The 24,629-nt window shown below is 30.3% G+C and overlaps 1 protein-coding gene across 1 annotated transcript in view; it reads left to right on the top strand.

The window, feature by feature from the left end:
* Nucleotides 1-19,920: 19,920 nt before the first annotated feature.
* LOC148301189 (uncharacterized) overlaps nucleotides 19,921-24,629 on the top strand; it is a 79,316-nt gene continuing 74,607 nt past the window's right edge. The window contains exon 1 of the mRNA XM_088273650.1: nucleotides 19,921-19,933. Within this exon, the coding sequence (XP_088129776.1) occupies nucleotides 19,921-19,933 (13 nt within the window). The remainder of the gene's footprint in view (nucleotides 19,934-24,629) is intronic.

Below are 24,629 nucleotides of genomic sequence, written 5' to 3'. Positions count from 1 at the left end.
GATGAAATTAGACTGAATAAAGTCGAAATGCCTTCTCTTAGAAGAATGGGTGGCAAAACGATGTAATATATATATTTTCTACGGCGAAATAATCAAAAAATTAAAATATTTATATTTTTTTAAGTCGTGTATACATATTTTACATGTGTATACTATTTTTTAACAAATAAAGTTGAAAAATAATATTATTAATATAAAATGCATTAACTCTGTGGTGAGTCCTTTTTATTTATTTTTTTACAAAAATGTTAGAAATATTAGTATATAACCACTCACCGAGATTTTTACCGTCGACCCGAAGACCAACATGCACTAGTCCATGTTGGTTCTCGGGTCGACCAAAATCGCATGTGATAAACATTTTGTGTAGTTTTAAGTGTGTAAATAGTTCTATGGTGGTGACGGGTAGTATTGTTTGCATGCTGTTGTAGTGATTGTCCTGACGAAGAGACGGGTACATCTCGAAACCGGTAGGCATAAAAATCTTGGTAGATGATTATTTACTAACATTTTTGTAAAAAAAAATTAAATTTATATCGTATCGCTGAAAGAAGTTTAAGAACTTCAGCGGAAAACTGAAGAATGAAAATTGATTAAAACAGGAACAAAAAAGGTAGGTATTCACAAACGATAATTATATATATGTATATATATATATATATATATATATATATATATATATATATATATATATATATATATATATATATATATATATATATATATATATATATATATATATATATATATATATATATATATATATATATATATATATATATATATATATATATATATATATATATATATATATATATATATATATATATATATATATATATATATATATATATATATTTAATATCCTGCGAAGAGATTAAGAGGCTTGTCTGAAAGTAGGATAAAATATTAATGTTTTAAATTTGTAAAAAATATATACACGTAATACTGTTTGATTTAATATTATTTGATTTTTTTTTCTTCAAGAATTGAATCATAATATCAATTTTTAAGTAAGGCGTTTACTTATCTCTACGTAGATTATAAAATATAGAGCCAACGTACTGTCTACGTAGGCTCAATAATTTATTCCTACTTTGAGAGCAGTCAGGGATATAAAACGGGTGAGTGATCATCTTTACTGCGTATTATTAATGATTAGGATTACTCTGATCCATGAAATTCAGTACTTATACATAAAGAGCAAAAGATGTAAATTAATTATTTTATTCGCAATACATGGTATTCAAAATGTTTCCATCTTCCATGAATCAGAATCTTTGGGAAAAGATCTTTTTCTTATTTGGACAGAGTTGGAAAGTGTCCTATATGTATATATATATATATATATATATATATATATATATATATATATATATATATATATATATATATATATATATATATATATATATATATATATATATATATATATATATATATATATATATATATATATATATATATATATATATATATATATATATATATATATATATATATATATATATATATGTATATATATATTATATATATATATATATATATATATATATACATATATATGTATATATATATATATATATATATATATATATATATATATATATATATATATATATATATATATATATATATATATATATATATATATATATATATATATATATATATATATATATATACATATATATATATATATATATATATATATATATATATATATATATATATATATATATATATATATATATATATATATATATATATATATATATATATATATATGTATATATATTCTCGTATATAAATGCATATATCTGACTGTGGTGCTCGGTCAATTGAGACTTTTAAGTTTTATAATATTTCGTTTACAAGCTTTCGATAGATTCTATCCCACACATTAAAATATTGTCGTAGAATGTAAGAAAATTGATAAAATTGGGAAGAATACATAAAACACAGACACAATATATATGAAATATGCAGCGTAATTCAAACAATTAATGCGTTAAAAGGCGATAAAGAAACGATGAAACTTTTTTTTTTTGTATGAAATGAATTCGGTGTAGGAGAAATAAACGTCAAATCTGGGAAAACGATTATTCTAACGATAGATAGTTATGTATCTAACCCTAATTGAGCATATTATGTAATATTATTCAAAATAAGTTTATCCAGTAAAATAACAACTATATATATTTGAGAATCAGTTTTCCTGTATATTTTTTAGAACTGAGTCTGTTTTTGATACTTCTCTTTGGCCAATAAACAATTGGCAATTTTTACAATTTATTATTTCTGATACTGGATTATTCACCTTACGAATGATTTTTAATAAGTGTTCTTACTTAAGACTAACTTAATCTATCGTTTTTAAATGAAAGAAGGTGAAAATTTTAGCATCTTTAAAAAAGAATACAATATGGATGTTTAATAATGAGTTGAATGGTGAACAATACAAAAATAAGGCGATCGTTAAAATCAGCCAAATACTGGGTCGTAAGGCTTTTGATTACAAGTCTTCAAATTCTTTCGTGTAAAAACATTAAATATTCATTTGAAGTTAAGATATCTGTTATATATTTTGATGTATTTTCCGTAAGGTGAATAATCCAGTATGGGAAAAAATAAATTATATTTTAAATAAGTTTTTTAAACGCTCCTTTAAGTTTTCCAACAACTGAAAGTACAAGGAGGTACTTGACATCCAAGATGACCATGAGCTTACCTAGACGACAAAGATGGAATGAACAATGTTTGAAGTCAACAAAAAATGAACGCAATTACTTCATTCTGTTGCCACAGCAAGAATATCCTTGGAACTTTGTAACATAATATTAGTTTGTTTTCGAGGGTTCTTCTCCTTTACGAAATTTATCGGTCCGTGTAATACAGGTATATCCTGCGAATAAATTGGTGTTTGAGAAACTTTGTTTTTCGAAACAACTCCCCTTAGGATACCTCCGGACAAGAAATGCCTTGTTTTAACTTTTTTAAGTACTGTGAAAAACTTCAAAATTATACCTCTATATCATGATCTTTATTGCTTTCTTAGCATTACAAGCTATTAAAAAAAACGATTGCAGATAATAATAATAATAAACAAACGTACGTTTTAAAGGCCATTATTAAATTTATAGTTTCTTGAATTCTTTTTAATTTATTTATAGTATTTATTTAAAGTGAACAATATTATTTTTTTATTAAACTATTAATGCCTTACAAATTAATGTTTTAACTACAATATTCCTTACAATAACAAAAAAAAAACATTTAAAAAAATATGTATTATTGATATCACCGATTTTAATATCAATCGTATGAAAATTCTAATCTAAAAGAAATTACGACAAATTGATTCGGCATTCAAATTGTCGTAATATCTTTCGATTTTTCTTCATGTTTCAATTGGAAAATGCCACATTTTTATTTATCGTTTACTTTATGTAATATCACTTTTAAAAAAAAAACTCCTTCATGACAACCGATTTCGGAATAACTATTTCATCATTAGGTCAACTATAAACAGACCTAATACTTTTTTTAAAAGTTATATTACACAAAGTGAACGTCTAGGTGAACGAATTTAATGTGCAATACGACAACGACAAAAAAACTCCTTCACGACAGTCGATTCCAGAATAACTATTTCATCATTATGTCAACTATAGGCTGAATCTCTTTTTTAAAGATATTTAAGTGGTATTACACAAAGTGAACGATGAATTATAAGGAGAGTGTCCTAATTTATCATTCATCGTTATATGAAGTAAAGATTATTTATCATTAGTATGTGAGTGTTGAATGTTTAATTTTCTTAATAATCCTGGGTAGTTTAAACTTAACCCTCTGCGGTTGCAGGTTGGACGGCGGATGCTGGGCAAAACGGGGTCCGCCCCACCCACAGAGGTATACAGCACCGGGTCACAGCAGGTAAGGGGTTAAATAATTTATCACTGTAGACTCAAACCATCACCATCATAAACTCGAAGTTTATCGTCAAGTTTAATCTTTTAAGTTAAGTCTTTGAAAAAAAATGAAGGCTGTGAAATAACACAAGCCTAAAGTACCATGCTTATTCTCATTTCTGGAAAATAGCGAGGGTTTGTATTTTTGTTCTTAAGACTCAGTGATTTATCACTACATATATGAAAAAGGTCTGGTTTTCGTTGATATACATAGAGCACCTGCCAAAGTCTGGTGATCTCACGTGATCACTTTTTTTAACATTTACCATTCTACCCATGATTGACAACCACACTAATTAAATTCTAGAAGTTATCTTACGATTCGATTGACGTATTTTTACATCTACTTCTTGGCGCTATCTTATCTTAGCAAGGACCTTTATAATTTTTTCCCGAATTATTTTACATGAGAGACGTTTGAGAATATCATTTTCAATTATTATTAAACTCTTTTTTTATCAGTTATTTATTCACACTTACAGTATTTTATCATTTCTCCTTTTATTATAAAAACATCTTTAAAAAATCAAACAGAAACATTTTTTTCTCCAATTTGAAAATTTTAGGTTAATTAGCTGGGTTTTGACTAGGTTCTATCTAATAACTTTCACTGCTAACATTGGAGAATTTTGAGAAGCTTAGTGATGGTTTTTCAAATTTGTGTTAATTTAAATTGCCAAAAGCAAGGATATTAAAGCTATAAAATACAAATTTTCAGTGAAATCAGTACCTACACAATTTTAAACAATTAAATTAAGATTTATTTAACTGAAATCAAAAACAAAAATGAAAAATTGACCGGGTTTACAACCTATCACGTCTTAGTCGTATTAAATCAGTCTATGACAAGTAATCGTAAGCCCTGTAATTGCCTCGATTTCCATAACTTTTTTCAGTCACGTTTGTACCAATAAAAAATATTGTTTTAAATAACTCCTAAAAGGAACAGATCCAAAGACTGTAAGAAAATTAGGATAATTTGAATTTTTCTTTATTATAGCTACTTAGTTTTTTTTTCTGAAATCGCTTTGTAAGAGTTGTCTTCTCAATTGGACCCGCATATCGTAAGAAACTTAAAATCTCCTAATTGAAAAAAAAGTTTTTTAACGCAAATTTAACAGAAATTGGAAATTAGAAATGCGAATTTTTTTACTAATAATTATGTATTTTTTAAAACATAAATTCAGTTGTACTCTGAAACTTTTTATCATAAAAACGTGGATATTCTACTTTGAAAAATTCATTCTTGATAACTTTTTGGCACATTTTATAAACATTAAAAGATAACTTTGTTTTTAACCACTTTTTTAGTAAGTTTTTTCAATCTATTTTAACAGGGACCTTGTCATTTTTAAAGATGGATTCGAATACATCTCTGGAAATCATAAGTTGCTTGTTAAAACCGGTTGGAAATGTACCAAAAATTAAAATGGTTAAAAACAAAGGTTCTGTTTTACGTTTAAAAATAAATACAACACACTATTTATATAAAAACATATGTGTTGAAATTTTGTTTTTTTGTTTTTTTTCTTCAAAGAATCTTCTAAATAAATCGTAACTAAGGATAAGACGAGAAAAGGAAAAAATCTCTAAATCTCTACAGTTTACATTTTTGACAAGAATTTATTTTTTTTTACTTAAATTTTACTTTGTAATTACCACTAAAGGTGGGTTAATATAGTGGTATTTACCAAGTAAAATTTAAATAAACAAATATTACCACAAAGCTACGGTGGAATCAATTAATGAAGGTATTTTATAATTTACTTAATATTTATTTAAAACTAGCATCGCTTATGAGATATACGAGTGCATGATTCTAATTTTTACTAAAGTATGCAATACCTAAAAATCTGGAAATAACGTCACCATACAACAACAACGTTAAAGCAAGGTGACGTAGCAGGAGTAACGTAAAGCGAGGTATCATATATGCATTTCATGTAACGTACTTACGCTCGCTCGTAAATCAGTTTTACAAAATGCTGCAGAAAATGTGCTCTCAAACTAAAATCCTTCAACCCCAACTAGTGCACGGAGACAGTAATGATTTATGCGAAAGACACCTGCTAGATTTTAAAAGCTTCGTACAAATTTTTCTGATAAAGGGTTCATAATATTGGATTTAAATGATAAAACATGTTTAATTTGTAAAGGGACTGACAATCATAAAAAAAATATTGTTTCAACTTGTATGTTTTTTTTTTGAAAGCATAATTTTAAGTTTATTTTGATCAAGGGATTCATTTATGTATCTTGCTCCATGAATATATAATATGTATAAAAACATACCGTTTGCTATAAAAAATACTAAAATTATTGCGAAATTTGAATATCTAAAAAAAAGGTTACTTATTTATTTGTTTTCCGAGAACTACATCAAAATAATCATTCCACCAAAGCAGTCAACTAGTTTGAATAGTATTAAATAGCTAAATAAGTTTTTATTTTATCAACAGTAAATTAATAATAAAATAATAGTCATAAATAATACATCGGTATCTTTTATTTCGCCGCACGTTTGACTAAGATAACGCATTTCGATTGGATTCAGTCTACTTTCATTCTTTGTTGTATGATAGATGATCGAATGGTGATATAAGAAAAGAATACAAGGCGGAGGTAAGCTTTATTGATAAAATTATGTTGAGATGGTTTGGGCATGTGAATCTAAATAAAAGAAGTTGGATTCATCGGCGGGTGTGGATGAGAAGATGCATGAATGTCTAAGAGGCTCTCTGCCTATCCCTACAGGGACGTGATGGTTAGTTAGTTTTCAGTTTATATCGTTTGTGCCTGATGGAGTTTTTTTTGTATCGTAAAAAAATGTGAAATATGGAAATAATTTTTTTTTCAAAGTCCTATAAAATCGGCTTCTGTTTAAAATGAGTTTCCCCAATAAAATTTTTGAAACCTGTTATTGTTTTTAATTATTTTAATTTGTTTAAAGAAAATATCAAAATATTATGTAAATATTAGTATTACGTGTAATAATAACGAAGTTATTGTTGTTTCAAGTTGTTGTTTGAGTTGAATATAGTTTGGAAATTAATTGCTGTTATAATAAATCGCTTACAAATAACTGAGATCATGATTATAGAAACCTGTAATATGCTTACAAAATGTTTTGATTAGTTTTGAAAGTGAACATTAACATAAATATAGTATTATACATATATAAGATAAGCACTAAAATAAGGTGGCTAAGAACACTTAGTTTAAAAAAATGTTTTTGGTTTCAGAAATATAACATTTTTTCAATTTAAAATATTTCTTTTAAACTGTGAGTTGAAAATTATTTACTTTTTTTTAAATAGCACTTTTTGATCTAATATATAAAGGATATGTGCATCAAACTACACAAATTTTAGACCTTGATAGGGATTCATTGATTAAATATGAATGGATAGCCCTCAGATTCTAGGCGCTCTGAAAGGCACCGCTACATTTATAGCATATTTTCAATGGCTTTTTTTACATGAGTATTTTTATTATATTACAAAACTAAAATACGATAATTTTGACTGACAGTTTTGCAAATGGACATCTCAAAATGTGTTGATGAAGAAGAATATGAAAGTCTAGGTATTTACATAGCAAACGACCTGTAATAAGCTAGTTTGAGTGATTAATACACTTTTAATATTTACTATTCCACCCAATGATTTACACTTTCTGCATCCTTCAACATCCCAAGGACACAACCCTTAAATTAAGCTTGACATAAAAATGATACGGAATGCAAAGCATCACGTCTCACAATAGTTTTTAAGACAAAGTGGTATATACCATGCAAATTTTTAAATTAAAAACTTTTTATTTTTAAGGATATTTTTTACTATAATTCTCTGGCTTAAATTCAAAATCGAACCTACTTATAGTTCCTGAAAGCTTTTTGGAACAATGAAAAAACTGACTTGCTGAAAAACTGAAATGCGAATTTCTCTAACAACCTTTTTTAGTTTTTTACTCAATGTCACAAATATTTGTATAACGTACATTTTCTAAGAAAACAGGCAAATAGGTAAATAAGCTTTTGAGACATGTAATAAGATCCTTTTCCATTTAGATGCCAGTAATAAGGGTCCTCAAATCCAAAGTCTGTGATATTGTATTACAAAATAGGATCAGGTATGACTAAAAGCATTGACATCCGATGTTACTTGACGTCAAACGCGATTTCAAAGATTTGACAAATACAATAATTTGATATTGCCAGGTTTCTCAAATGACAAACATTTTACATGTTGCGTCATATTCATTGTATTTTTAAGAAGATTTTATTACTATCTTAAGTGGATGAAAATTTCTCTTGACTTAGGAATGTGGAAATTTGGATAGTTACAAGGATTATAGCCTGTCATCGGCTGGTTGAATAATCACTTTATACAATGTGAACACTTTTTTAATAATTACAAGGTACCATATTAAATAAATTTAGATTTTTTATATATATATTTTTTAATTTAGGTAAACAACAGCAACATATTTAAAACAAAACACTAAAAGATATACATCAAACAAGCCAATTATAGTTAACCACAGAAACATAAAGATTAGTTCAAAATATTTAGTGTAGATTTAGCAAATAAACAGGTATTTATGAGAGAAAATGTGTGCTTGTGTGTGTTTGTGTGTGTTTGTGTGTGTGTGTGTATGTGTGTGTCTGTGTGTGTGTGTGTGTGCGTGTGTGTGTGTGTGCGTGTGTGTGTGTGTGTGTGTGAGTATGTGTGATGTTGATTCAAGTAGGAACATACATACAATGCAGAGAAGCATGGTTTTCATGATCCTAAGAGGACAATATGCTCACCATTCGACTTTTCAACACAGATTTTCCGCAATTTGAAAATGTCAAGTAGTCATTCATAAATATTCGCTGAATACTATAATAAAAAGTCTTATTTATTTATTCTGGCTTAACGAAGCGCTAGGTGCAATACCTAGTGAGCAATGTTTGGTTGCAACCCCTTTTATAGAATCTGTAGCGGCCAATAAACAGCTAAACATTAGTAAATTCTCAGAATGCAATCACTGCAACTATGCAGAACAAAAGAGGCAGTGACCGGGAACAATGGATTGCACACGTCCCATTGCGATTTTTTTTAACTAACATGTCAACGGACTTTGATCATCAACCAAGACAAAGGAACAAAGAGTTCCTAAACCATAAAAAAGGGGAACAACCTCTGCCTCCAAATCTCACTCCTCCACCGGGAGCTCGTCAAGTACCATCTCATTCCTCCACCGGGAGCGCGACTACGAAGTCCCGCATCTCATTCTTCCGCCAGGAGCGCGACTACGACGATCGACCTCTCACTCCTACACTGGGAACGTAGCCGGTACCACCATACAGTCGACACCCGTCTACCGACGTCGTCACGAGAACACCGCATCAAGACCTCGCTACGATCTCCAGTCCAGCACCTTCGTCAACACCACGAAGATACTCCGGTCAGCCCGACAGTCCATCTACGGCAACGCTACAACTACATCGATTCGACCCCGTCACGTCACACTACGCCACCGCTACACCGTACCGTTTTGTGTAGCCTTTGTTGACCAATAAATACCTATTCAATCCGATCATCGTCTTTCTTCACCACCACCCCAAAAATCAAAAAAAAATATAATAGGAATTCTCTGAAATAATTAACTGTTTTCACGGTTGTCTACTCCTTTCAACCTATATAACATCCTTAGTGCAAGTCAAACTTTGGCCTTTAGTGCATATTGTTCTGTAATCCTTAGTACATATTAGTCCTCGGGTAGACTAAAAACCCATGTGATTTAATTTTTGTTTAATTATAAGTGTGTAAATAGCGCTATAGTAGTGACGTGTAGTATCGATTGCATGCTGGTGTAGTGATTGTCCTGTAGAAGAGACAGACACCTATCGAAACTTAGATAGATAGACTAAATCTAGGTGAGTGTTTTATTACTAGCATTTTGTATAAATAGTCATTAAATACATAGTTGGTATACTTCCACATGATTAGTTGAGAAATTAAAGCTTCCATCTGCTGAAAAATTCAAAGCAATGGATACAATGCCTATCATTAAATTGAATAAAAAATTGTTGGAAGTATTACAAGAGTTCTTTATTTGTCATTAACTAAAACAACATTAAATATTTGATTCGGCTGAATGTTTTCAGTTTCCTGTGTTTTTAAAAAAACGTCATGTTTCATTCATTGTTCATACATTATTTATGCAGTTCAGGCACCATTACACATTATGTCTCCTGAAATCGTAAAATTTATGATTTGTGTCATGGCGTGTCGCACTTGTCTTTCTTTACGTGCGCATTCTTCTCCACAATTTCACAATATTTTAAATATATTTTAATTTTGATTTGGCCCTTTATCGCATTTGTTATTGATCTGATTGGCGTTTTTCTAACCAGTGAGCTTTGGGAAGAATTTATTGGTCAAATCAAACCTTTTTTTAAGCTTTCTCTCGTTTGCAAGTGATTTTGGAAATAAAATTTCAAACTAAAAAAATAATGCCTAAAATATACTTAATTTTTTGTCACTGCTCCATGGAGATCTTCAATGGCCAGTGCGATCGTCAGATTTAGCCTCCTGTGACTCTTTTTTGTGAGGTATCTAAAAAACATAAGTAAACACAAATCATTTTAAGACACTTAGTCAACTGAAGGACAATATTTGTACTGCTATTGCCGACTAAGGCTGGACTGAAAATATACTGGAAATCTATGTAAAGTAAGAAAAAATTGACAATCTCAGTGCATTGACGAAGACTATAACCAACTCCAAGATATATATTTAAAATTCAATGAAACGAAACTTTAGACGTGTCCCTTTTTCAGAAAAAAAATTAAATCCTCACTGACAATACTTTTTGTCTTATTATTTTTTAAAAAAGGAAGTTACCATGCCTCACCGGTATAATATTATAGTTAAATACGACCCATACAATTTTGACATAAATATAAACATACATTTATAAACATGTAATTGTATTTGATTCATGTTTAAGTTTGAGTTAAATCATTGCACGCTACTCTATACGAAACACGAATTTAAACATAATTTGAGAAAAATTGTTTCTCGAAAATTATGTACCGAAACAATTACCGGTGGAAATAAGTTTTAATACACAATGACATGACTTTGTGTGTTATTTTGGTTGAACATTAAACGTTAACGTACGAGTACATTACAGCACGAAACGTTTGAACAACGGCGATGCATGTTTATAGCAGTGAGAGATTAATATTACCAAGTTTTATACGTTCGACGTAGCATTCAGTCACGTAGTATTTACGTGAAAACTTCTGAGAGGCGAAGGCTGTGACAACCCCAATAACGTCCGAAGCGTAGCCTTTACCGATGCGACCTCGCACATAGTTTATTAACACTTTTATTTTCAAACTATAAAGAAAAAGTTAAAGTTCAATATTTAATAACTAGACAATGAGGGTGAAAACAAGTACAAATGTTTTTTACTGTAAATTATTAAATTAAAGGTTTTCTGTAATAAAAAAAGCTCTCTCTATCCAACATAGATGGCTGTTATGAACTTATATGTACTGGGTCATGAGATTCATAAATATATCTAGAAGTTCGGAAAATTTGAGAAGTTTGGTTGTTAATCATTGATGAAGTTTTAGGCACCTTGTGCGTGGGTATTGTGCGGGAAACCAAAGCAGGATATTTAAAAGAAATGCGTACTTACAGTTTGTTTATTGAAATAAATTCTTACACTTACGGTTACGATTTGATATTAACTTATTATGATTTATCTAATGGATTATTGAACTTTAAATTAAATATGAAGCTAAAATATACGTCCTTTAGTCACCAAGCGATACAGGCGAATCTTGCCCCCGCGCTCCGGTTGGCTGCTTTTGTTGAATCCGGGAATCTCGGGTTGCCAACTTGATAGTAGCAATAGTTCAGTGTTGCCAACTTGGTAGTAGTAGTGGCTACCCGCCTACAAAGTGGTGAATATTGCACGTATGTAGTAATCACTAAACTAACCCACGACAGGGGATAATTCCTGTCAATACCCAGACTTCCATATTTTTCTTTATCTACATATGTTGAGATGTCAAGAAAAATCTATTTAATATAACCCTGGAATGGTACCCGAAGTAAAGGATTGATCATTGAATTATGTTTGTCAATCATGGGTAGAATGGTGAACGTGTATAGAGTGATCATTGAAATCAGCCTATGACACGTCTTAAACCCTGTAAAAATCCAGATTTCCATATTCTTATTAATTTATTTTGAGATGTCATTTATTCCGTTGCCATCCTAGTATATACAAAATACCACGTCTTACAGACGTATTTTAAAGATAACCTTGATAACTTAATCATAAATTAAAAGTCCACGAGACTTACTTAATTAGAAGTAAACCTCCGTTTTTACATTAACGAAACATACAGCCTCGGAGTCATTAATCTTCCTCACTGTTAGATAAGGGTTAATCTGAAGATGTACCGGTGAATTAATTAATTACAGACACTTTACCCTTTTTTCCAAAGAGTACAAGTTAAGGGTAGAAAGAGATTTATCAAATCGGTAAAGATTGGATACTGGATTTATTCTATTTCGCAGTGGAAATTCAGGATTCACCTCAAAATGGTAAGACCTCTGAAATCAGGAAATTTATTTCATGTAATATCCTCAATAATAAAATACATGAAAAGATTTTTTTCTATTTTTATGTTTTCAGTTATTGCATTATCTATCGTTCTTCAAATACACTCTCGATTTATATATAATAATATTTTTCAATACTATTTTTTCACATCTCATCAAAGATGAACATTGAAGTCTGGGTATTTACGGGGCTGACGACCGTCATAGGCTGGTTTAAGTGATCACTTTACACACGTGTAACATTCACCAATTCTACCCATTATTGACAAACACACTACTCAAATTCTTGGAAGTTCTATATATATGAACCAATTTAGAAACCTTGTTCTTGAATCACTAGAACTTCACTAGAGATATCTATTGGTGAGATGTAAAGATGCTTTTTACTAAGCAGAAACTCTTATATTAGTATGTGAGGTTCGAATCCTGAATTATAATCACACACATGAGAAACGCCAGAAAATACCATTTTAATTTTTATTATTTATGTTTATAATTTGACCAGATAATTTATTATATATTTTTCAATACAACTTTGGAAGGTATTACCTGAGTATGGAGTAAGCAGTAAACTTATGCAAGGCATTGCAGCCTTGTACGAGGATAACACTACATGCGTTTGGGTAAATAGCTTATTTTCATCTTGGTTTGGTATCGCAAACGGTGTTAAACGGGGATATGTAATGTCACCGTTACTGTTTAATCCAAAATACATGGATAATTGCTTAAAATAACTGAATGGTTTAAATATGATGTTATATTGAAAATTTTGACTGTTTGTTGCCTTTTGTATGCTTACGATACTTCTTGCAAAATCTGCTGCTTAATCCAAAGTCGTAGATTTTCAAAGAGATATATGTAGATATGTGTGTAAAATATAATGAAATGGCGAAATTTTGGAACGGGTGATGATTTCGTATATTATATATGAAGAAGAATATGTAAGACTGGTCATTTACAGGGCTGTCGTAGCCTGAAATCACTTTACACACGTGTAATATTCACCAATTCTACCCATGAATGAAATTTACCCATTTCAAATTTTGGAACTCCTAGATATATTGATAAATCTCGTGACACAGTATACATATGTGGGTTGACAACAGCCATCAATATTGAAACACGGGAAGTTCTTAATAGTATATTTGCAACAACCATGAAATATGATCCATAATCCATAATATTTTACTGTCATAAGTGGGTTTCTTTCAACAAGGAAAAACGACAAAATTGAATATTTTATTACATAATATCAAATCGCTTAAATATATGGAAAACAAAACGGATTTTCACTCTTGTACGTGGTGTGAATACACAATTTTCAATATTTCTTGGAATCCGATTGTTTTAAATTCGTGACCCACGTTGAAAGATCAAACCAAAGTTGTTATTTCCAACTACCCCTCTGGGTCGTCCAATATCATTGGGTAACTCAAGTTACGTACAACTTTCTCGCAATGTTTAAAAAAATATTTTCACAGTTGTATTTTGAATATAAAATACCAGGATTAACCATTTATTTCATTAATCAATTCGTCAGTTACTTTGTAGTAATATTTTTCGATTTTTAATTTTAGTTTCACTTATAAAATACCACTCTCTCTAAAAATCTGTTGTGAAACGTGTTTCGATGCATTCTGCATGATTTGAAATCACTTTAATGAAACTTAAATTTGAAAAATAACCATTTATCTTAAATAATATATTTTCAATAATGTTTTAAGTTAGTGAAACGAATGCCTGTTATGCAACGAGTATTAAAAATTAATCGAAGTTATAGAAAATCATTAACAAAGAATGACGTGTTACGACGTTGATTCTAAATCCATTATATAAAATTTACGATTTTTTATGTAAATTTTACTTTGTAAATACAAACCACTTTTTCTTAAAAACTGTAGTACCTAACGGAAAATCTCAAACCGTATCATTTTCAAATACCATACAATACGGCGAAAATTATGTATCAAAATGTATCTAAATACGTAGGTATTGCATTAGATTTTAATTTAAATGGGTATTTATCAAGTAAAACCTAAATTAAAAATTCATAGATGGTAATTACCAAAACGTGACCGAATAAATCAATAAATAAAAATTTACGCAGTAAGGATAGTATATTAAAATTGTTTGTCAAATAAAAACATTACTTTTTCTACTTAAACCTGTATTTTATAATAATTACTAAATAATTACTATAATAATAACTATATATCTTTATTAGGTATTTTATTTTTTATGTGTTACAAGTCCGTTTTATTGCTAAAGAAACCGATCCATATGTGCCAGATGCGACAAATTTTACTAAGTAATCAGAAGGTATACTTATAATAAAGTTAACCTTCAATTTATCATTTAAGAATAAACAACGTATCACATGTCACAGCAAAGCGCCCTTAGGCAGTATTTAACAAAAAGGGAGCCATATAAATAATACAAAATAATGATTCTCATTTTTAAACAAAGATCGACCTCAAGTGGTGTTATTTTATCTATGTTTACAATCACGGGTTGGATTGAGATATCCAGGGTGTTTTATTTGACCTGGAAACCATACATTATCTACATTTCTGATCGAATGTTCAGATGAACAGATAAGGGAGGTATAAATCATCCCAACAGAAATAAATCGAAAACCCAAAAAAGAATTTTGAATCCTTTTCTAAAGCTACCCCTGAGGAATTCGATTTTTCTTTATATTGTATCCTTTTCCTATATTATACACCTACAATGATAATAAAAAAAACGAACCTATATTTAATTTTAACTCATGAGTTTACTGATATTTGTAGTGTTTTTTTTTATAAACTACAAATATTTGTTTATTATTGGTATTTAAAATGTCAAAATAATTCGATTAAATAAAAAAAATATATAAACCTTTTTCGTAATAATAATGCAAAATAAGTATCAATTTTTCATTACTTTTCACTACTTTCAAACAAAAACAACTTTCCAACGACTGTTTTAATTTTATTGTTAATTCATTCAAAGTACAGTTTGAATTATCACCTTTTCAACTAGCGTTAATTGGAAGCTCTAAAATCTGTGCTTTCTGAGATTTATTTTCAAATTGATACCATCTGTTGAAAAAACGTCCAGAACATTTTCTCAGACATAAAACAAATATGAATAACTAACTGTTATATCTGTAATATAAAAACGTAATGAATGGGTCAACAGATTTAGCAAAGTGATTTTGCCGCACGACAATGCCCGGCCGCACGTGGCTAAGCCAATCCAGGAAACGTTGAAGGCTGGGAAGTCACCAGACATAGCCTCTTCAGATTACCATTTGTTTCCTTCAATGCAACATGGACTGTCGGAACAACACTTCCAGAAGTCCAAAATTGGATAGTCCAATGGATTTTCTCAAAAGACTAGAATTTCTTTTTGCATGGATTCCGTTCTTTGCCAGGGAAATGGGCGAAATATGTAATTAACGGCGATTCTTTTGATTAATGTATTCTTAACCTTTGATATCGAGATGAAAATGGTTAAATTTATCAACAACAAAAACCGACACTTTAATATGAAAATAAACCGTTATCCGCATCCCCATATTTCACCATATTTGACCCCCCCTGGGAATTGAACCCAGTACGATAGCCAAGTATGCTAACCACAATACTACGGAGGTGGACAAATTAATATTTTCATAAAACATATAAATTAAATCATGTATATGAATACACTTCTAAAATCTAAGAACTCTAAATGATTTTTTTTATTAAGATGTTCATTGCTAAAATATTATTTATAATTTTATAAACAAGCTTTTTTGAATAATATTAATAAACGATGACGCATTCATTTAAAAACCTCAGACGTAATGGTATAATACGAGGAATTATCAGATGATGGTTTATTTTCATCCATTTAAAAATAATTTTATAGGCAATGGCCGAATTTCCACCCGATTATACGAATCATCCCCTTTGTGACCCCATTCGCAGTAAAGCCTGTATTCTGGCACAATACGCAACCTCCGCGTTGTATTTATTTTTATCTGTCATTTTAATGCTTTTTCATTATCATAAAAAATACGCTTCAAACAGCCTTCTTTAAAAGACGCCTGGGGCAAAGTGTTTATGAACATTGCGTATCTCACTATAAAAATATAATATTCTCTTTCGCAGTCTTCTGTTGGCTTAAATATTAATGTTACTTATACATAATTTGATGATGACTGCTCAAATAATGCGTTTTTTCAGGTCTTGCCTGTAACATGAAAATTATACCACTGGGTTTAATGTAGGTATCTGCGTTTAGTTGTTTAGTAATGTCTGCGTTTTATACTTTGCGTTGTAACGTTTACTATCACTTAAAAAAATCATTCTCATTAAAATGTATTTTATTTAACTAATTTTAGTCGCAAAATCTTTGTTTGTATCAGAAATTGTTTTATAGACAAAGGAGTCTGTAAAGATGGAAATAAAGTTATTTGAGTTTAAGCAGGCTGTCATTAGCTGGTGCACAATCACTTCATCTGCTGTAAAAAAGTCACCATTCCAGTCATAGCAACTTTACTCGTTTGTTTTTTAAATAATTTATACGCTGAAAGTGACAAAACATTGTTTTTTTTCTCCCTCACACATAGATTTCGTGAAAAAATAATTATTGATAAAAATGAACCCACTTCCCAGAGAAAATCGGACATCGATGATTGTACTCCTAGAAAGTATATTATAGTGAGAAATTACGAAAAGAAACATATTGAGGTCTCTGGAAATCGGGACCTCCAGCATGGTAGCCAAACGCTCTAACCACTTCACTACGGAGGACAATTACAATTTTACAACTAACCTTTATTTTTTATATACGTCATGCTGACGACATCCATAAAGAAAAACTACCCTAGATGTTACAATGTTATTTGTTTCCACGAATTGTTTCATTCGTTTTCTGCGTTCTAAAATAAAATAAAACATGGAAATATCAAATCTCTCTTTTTTAAAGTAGTCATGTTAAGGTTACGACTTTACTCGTGGAGGTTTTGATACGAGAACTACACAGTACTGCATTTTCTAGCAACATAACTCATAAACATCAACAACAACAACAAAATATTAAGGAAAGTTTCAGAATACTTTTAGGATCTTGAAACACAATCTTCATTTACAAAATACATTTCTTTTGTATTAACGAGTCTGAGCCAAGGCAACAGTGTGGATGTACAGATAGTACACTAATATAAAAATTAAACAAAACAACATAGTTATTTTATCACTGGGTGTTTAAATAAATAAAAAATATTTTTTAATATTAAAAAATGATTTTTGTTGATGATTTTTAATTAATGTTTTACTTAATATACTAATAAACTTATAATATATTACTTGAACATTATGTTACAACATAATATGATAGGACAATTTTCAAGAAAATGATTTTGTTGTAATTTGGTTAAAATATCATGGTTTAATTTCTTATAAATTTTAGAAACATTTTTTGTTTTTTGTTGAAACGATCCGATTTTAAGCATATTTCTTGAACTTCATGAACCTACATAAAATGACATGACATGCTTTAAATGGTTCAAAGAAATATTTTCATCTAATTAGGCTAAAATAATGCCAGTCTTCATAAAATCACTCAAAAACTAGGTATCATTTCTCAGAAATTTTTGATACATTTTTTTGTTCGTTAAATTCAATTATAAGCATTTTTCCCGAACACCGTGTACCAACTTAATTTGATATGACATGTCTCAAATTGTTCGGGAAAATATTTTCGCTATGATTTGGTTAAAATAAAGTCACGTTTTCGGCTTCATAAAATCGTCTAAAAAATAGATATCATTTCTCAGAAATTTAGACACATGTGCGAAATTATTCATGAAGCATCGTGTGTTTTTTTACGCTAACTCGAATTATAGCGGCTTATCTCTCAACTCCGTGTGACCTCAGGGTGGATAGATTCCAGATGCGAACCATGAATTTAAAAAAAGGGGGTTAAATATGTAACATTTTGTCGTACATCATGTTTTGGGCAAAGCAAATAATGTTGTTAATAAGAACGTTGATTGCTATATATGTATATGTTATACTATATATATATATAAATATATATATATATATATATATATATATATATATATATATATATATATATATATATAATATATATATATATATATATATATATATATATATATATATATATATATATATATATATATAAATATATATATATATATATATATATATATATATATATATATATATATATATATGTATATATATATATATATATATATATATATATATATATATATATATATATATATATATATATATATATATATATATATAAATAATATCGTCATTATCTTATTTGATCTGTTTGATCTGAAGTAGTTTTAATAAAAATTATTAAGATATTTTTATGACCCAATAATAACAGCTAACAAATTATTGTTATGTACGTAATGTATCTTCGCCAAAATCAGATAATTATTTTATTCAATAAAATATTATTGAGATTTCATTGTATTTTTTGACATCTCATCAAAGATGAAGAAGAATATGGAAGTCTGGGCATTTACGGGGCTTACGACCGTCATAGGCTGGTTTAAGTGATCATAGTATCAAATTTAAAACACAAATATTTGTCTATTAAAAAAAATAATTAAATAATATTAAATAATATTTTATTATTAATAAAATATTTATTATTAACAATAAAAAATAATTAATTTTATAATAATAATAGATTCCATTGATTGTGTTTTCTTTTTGTGGTTTCATAAACATTTTTTAAGGATTTGTATTTAAATTTCACATCGTTAAAATTAAGCATCCACATACGGCGTTTAAAAATGATGCAGAATGCATAGGAAAAACGTGTCACAATATTTATGTACACAAGTTTATAATATCAACGGGCGAAAATTAGTTAAATTATCTCTGTGAGAATATTCAATGCTCACCACTGGTTAATATCATTATGTATTCAGGTCTAAGCTTCAGCTGGGACTATTTTCTAACGCCACGAATACTGTATACATGTGAATGCTAATTCAAGTGTCGGATAGGAAACAGCGTCAAAATGAAATAATTCGGATTCCACCTGATACTCTGCTTAGACCTTGTGTACATACCGACAAACGTACTGGTGAGTGGTTATGCTGCGCAAAATTATGGAGATTTATACCAATTTCCATACTAGTATTATACCTATGACCAACTTCAGTTTATAACTGATTATTGGCAAAAATCAAATCTATATTTATGATTTGATCCATCGTAAAAGCATCTGCTAAAAAATCCTCTCGTATAATAATAATAACCAACCAACCAACCAACCAACCAACCATGACGCTCAGGGGTTGGCAGAGAGAATAGAACGCCACACCACTCTGTCTTTGCAAACATTCTTCGCCTCTTCCACGTTCATGCATCTCATCATACATACCCGCCGATTGTTACGACTCCTAACCTGATCACTTTCAAGTACTTGGCATACCTGATCGTGCCATGATTTTTTCGGTCTTCCTCTGCTTCTTTTTCCAATTACATTCGCCAAAGCTGAGATAAGCATTATCGATAAAATCAAGAAAGGTGTGTTGAAATGGTTTGGACATGTGGAACGAATGAGAAAAAAAGAACGGTTAACAAATTTATGAGGCGAATGTTATAATAATAATGATAGCGAAACGAAAGTAAAATATGACGACTCTTTCATTCAAACCCTTATAGGCACCCCAATGGTACATAGGGTACTGCATCATAAAAATGCAGTGTTATCTCGATCGTTAACAGTTTAAGTAAAGGTGATCAGCCTTCCGCTTCAGCTACCAGTCCAGGGTAATATTGAATAAATATTTGAGTGAAAAAATCACTTATTTTTATTTGACCCCCCTTAGGAATCGAAGCCGGGACCTCCAGAACGGTAGCCAAGCTTGCTGACCATTACACTACGGAAGCGGACTAATGACTCTTACCATCTTTAAAAATTAACTCATTGATAATCTTACTTAAAAGAATTAAGAAACGTTATGTTAGAAACGTTTTGTCCGCCTCCGTAGTGTAATGGTCAGCACGCTCGGCTACCGTTCTGGAGGTCCCGGGTTCGATTCCCAAGGGGGGTAAAATAAATATAAGTGATTTTTTCACTGTAATATTTATTCAATATTATTACCCTGGACTGGATACCTGAAGCGGAGGGCTGATCACCTTTCCTTCATGTGTAAACGATCAAGATAACACTGCGTTTATATGATAGTGCCCTATGCACCATTGGGGTGCGGATAAGGGTTTTATTATTATTATTATTATGTTAATAAGTATATCTTAGTCGTACAGGAGAAAGTGACCAACTACCAAAACGTAAAATGTTCAGGAGGGCATACAAGTCACTTTTGCTTGGCAAGAAAATAAACATCAATGCAGTTGGTCATTTTTATCAAGTCAATAATTATACCTCCAAGTTTAAAATCAATTGGAATTTTTTTTATGGCAATATTACGCTAGTAAGATATCAAATAGTCAATGATCACGTTTTTGTAAAAAATGCACTTGGTCACTTTCTCCTGTGTGACTGCGATATATGTTTATACAAAAATGTCAGAAATAATAAACCAAAGTTAAAATGAGGCATTATTTCTATTTAATACCTTTTTCAATTAACAATATGTATTACATTTCTAACGATGTATGATAGATGTGCGAATAGTGAGGAAGGAATGCAAAGCTGAGATAAGCATTATCGATAAAATTAAGAGAGGTGTGTTGAGATGGTTTGGACATGTAGAGCGAATGAGTGAGGAAAGAACGGTAAAACAAATTTATGAGGCGAATATTAGTGGGAGAAGAAGCAGAGGAAGACAGAGCAAAACATGGCACGATCAGGTATGCCAAATACTTGAAAGTGGTTAGGTTAGGAGTCGTAACAATTGGCGGGTATGTATGAAGAGATGCATGAACGTGGAAGAGGCGAAGAATGTTTGCAAGGACAGAGTGGTGTGGCGCTCTATTCTCTCTGCCTACCCCTGCGGGGAAGCGGCGTGATGGTTAGTTAGTTAGTTAGTTTTTTTTTACATTTCTAAAAACTTGAATCTCAATCGTTAATACGTTTATTACATCCTCCATTTGCCACTTCAATAAACTTAACAACGGCTTTTATTTCCCTTTCTAGTGGATAGGGAGTGAAGAAATACACGGATTCTTAAGACCTTATAAAATATAATACCCCAAAGACGTTTCATGGAAAAGCAGGTATTAGAGATTTATATTTCATGTTGAATTTCCTCTCTGCACTCTGAAATCAAATAAGCTTACGAATTTGAAATTGCGTACTTCTTTGAACTCGAAAAATAACACATATATTTGTTTTATTATTACACTCTTTGCTAAAGCTCTCTTCGAATTTTTCGGTTTAAAAAATAATATATTCAGTAAATGTAACCATTTGCCTTCATTTTAATGTAAAACAAGCTACGAAGGTTATGAAATAAATAATTTACAGTTGTTTATTTTGTTTATTTTCATAGAATAATTGTAACATTTTGAGTGTGTCCAAATACTTGTTCACAAAATCTGGATTATCTCCAATTACAGGAGTTATTTTCATATTATTTTTTGACATCTCATCAAAGATGAAGAAGAATATGGAAGTCTGGGCATTTACGGGGCTGACGACCGTCATAGGCTGGTTTAAGTGATCACTTTACACACGTGTAACATTCACCAATTCTACCCATTATTGACAACCACACTACTCAGATTCTCGGAAGTTCTATATATATATATATGAACCAATTTAGAAACCTTGTTCTTGAATCACTATTTGTTTCTCATGTGTGTGAATATAATCCAGGATTCGGATCTCACATACTAATATAAGAGTTTCTGTTTAATAAAAAAGCTTCTTTACATCTCACCAATAGATGTCTCTAGTGAAGTTCTAGTGATTCAAGAACAAGGTTTCTAAATTGGTTCATATATATATAGAACTTCCGAGAATTTGAGTAGTGTGGTTGTCAATAATGGGTAGAATTGGTGAATGTTACACGTGTGTAAAGTGATCACTTAAACCAGCCTATGACGGTCGTCAGCCCCGTAAATGCCCAGACTTCCATATTCTTCTTCATCTTTGATGAGATGTCAAAAAATAATAGAATAATTGTATTTTGCAGCTCTGAACATGAGTTAAGATAGTTTTTTTTTTGCTAAATAAAAAACTTCCATAGGAAAAAACTTCCAAAAACTCCCATAATAGATGTCTCTCGTGAAGTCTATAGAGTTCAAGAACTGTGTATCAAGATTAATCAATATATCTAGTTTCTAGATCCAAGAATTTGAGAAGTGTGTTTGTCCATCATGGGTAGAATTTGTGAATGTTACACGTGTAAACTGATCACTTAAACCAGCGTATGACGGTCTAGTGATTCAAGAATAATGTTTCAAAATTGGTTTATATATTCCAAGAAGTGTGGTTGTCAATCATTTGTAGAATTGGTGAATGTTACAAGTGTGTAAAGTGATCTCTTAAATGCCTATGACGGTCGTCAGCCCCGTAAATATTTCTATAGACTTCCATTCCTTCCTTCTTCATCTTTGATGAGATGTCAAAAAATTATATTAAAAACAAGTATGCAAGAAGACTCTTGTCAAAAATGTAGAAGAATCCCGCTTCGGAATACCCCCTCAGACACATGGAACAGATCAATATCCGATGTGATATTTTTAAGCATAGCGATAGCTCTTCCTTCATGCATAACCATTGGCAGGTTGGTCCTGTTTATAGAAATGTGAAACAATCTATGCCGACTCTGACTTAGGTAACTATCGGGAACATACAGTATGTATGAGGGTATGTGTGTATGAGGAGATAAATGAATATGTAAGAGAAGATCTAATATAATTTTTATCCGCCTCCGTAGTGTAATGGTCAGCGAGCTCGGCTACCCTTCTGGAGGTCCCGGTTCGATTCCCAGAGGGGTCTAATAAATATAAGTGATTTTTTCACTCTAATATTTATTCAATATTACCCTGGACTGGTACCTGAAGTGGAGGGCTGATCACCTTTCCTTCGTGTGTTAACGATCAAGATAACACTGCGTTTATATGATGCAGTGCCCTATGCACTATTGGGGTGCGGATAAGAGTTCGAATGAAAAAACGAAAAGTTATATTTTCGAAAAGTTTCGAAAATTTTCGAAAAGTTAAAAGTTATAGTTATAAAACGAAAAGTCTATCTACCCCTGATAAAAAGCGGCGTGATGGTTAGTTAGTTAGAGGGTAGGATGCATGGGGTGTGGAGGACCTAGTTTTTTATGGACCTTTCATTACAAGGCTACCAAATTTTGTCAGGATTTGTAAACGCGTGTATAATTCACTCTACTGAGGCATGCAAACAGACTTATTATTAAGACATTGCTGTTGACGTCACTGTTCTAGCGATGACGCATGTTCTCAAAATATCCTGTTTAAATTAGCAAATATTTTTTTCTTGTTCAAGCGACTCCTGAAATATTCCGAAGTGAATCGCAAAGGAAAACACACATCTTTATACGAATGAAATATTCAAAAGAGAACATCATATCGTCATTATTTATTTGCAATTTCATATTCTAATAAAGGTGGAGAAGAATATGGATATCTATGTATTTAAAAAAACTTATGACCTGTCATAGGTTGGTTTACGTCATCACATTATACATATCGCTCACTCTTTTCAACAACGTCATTTATCAAATATCGTTAATTTTCAGTTGTGCATGTTTTCGGAATGCCCAGAAAATGTACTATATCCCTTCAAAAGCGGCATATTTTTAACTAAATATTTACCCGCTACAGGGCAGAAAGTGTTGCTTTTGCATTTTGAAGAAAAGGTATTGTTTTTTTAACATCCTAAAATTTTTCAAATGGAAAAAAAAAACTTTCCGGCCATATCTAAAAAGATCTGTTGCACATTGAAAAGTTCAATGAGTGGCTTGATATTTATTTTTAATACATTCTTTTATTTTTAAACTTTAAAAACGATCGCCTGAAAACTCTTTTTTTTTAAATGACGTTGAAAG

Source organism: Brachycentrus maculatus, unplaced genomic scaffold (assembly GCF_059751285.1).
Source record: "Brachycentrus maculatus isolate JH-2025_06_01 unplaced genomic scaffold, ASM5975128v1 h1tg000592l, whole genome shotgun sequence".
Classification (NCBI taxonomy): Eukaryota; Metazoa; Arthropoda; class Insecta; order Trichoptera; family Brachycentridae; genus Brachycentrus; species Brachycentrus maculatus.
Note: the sequence above shows the minus strand (reverse complement) of the source record. Positions and strands in the feature narration are given on the sequence as shown.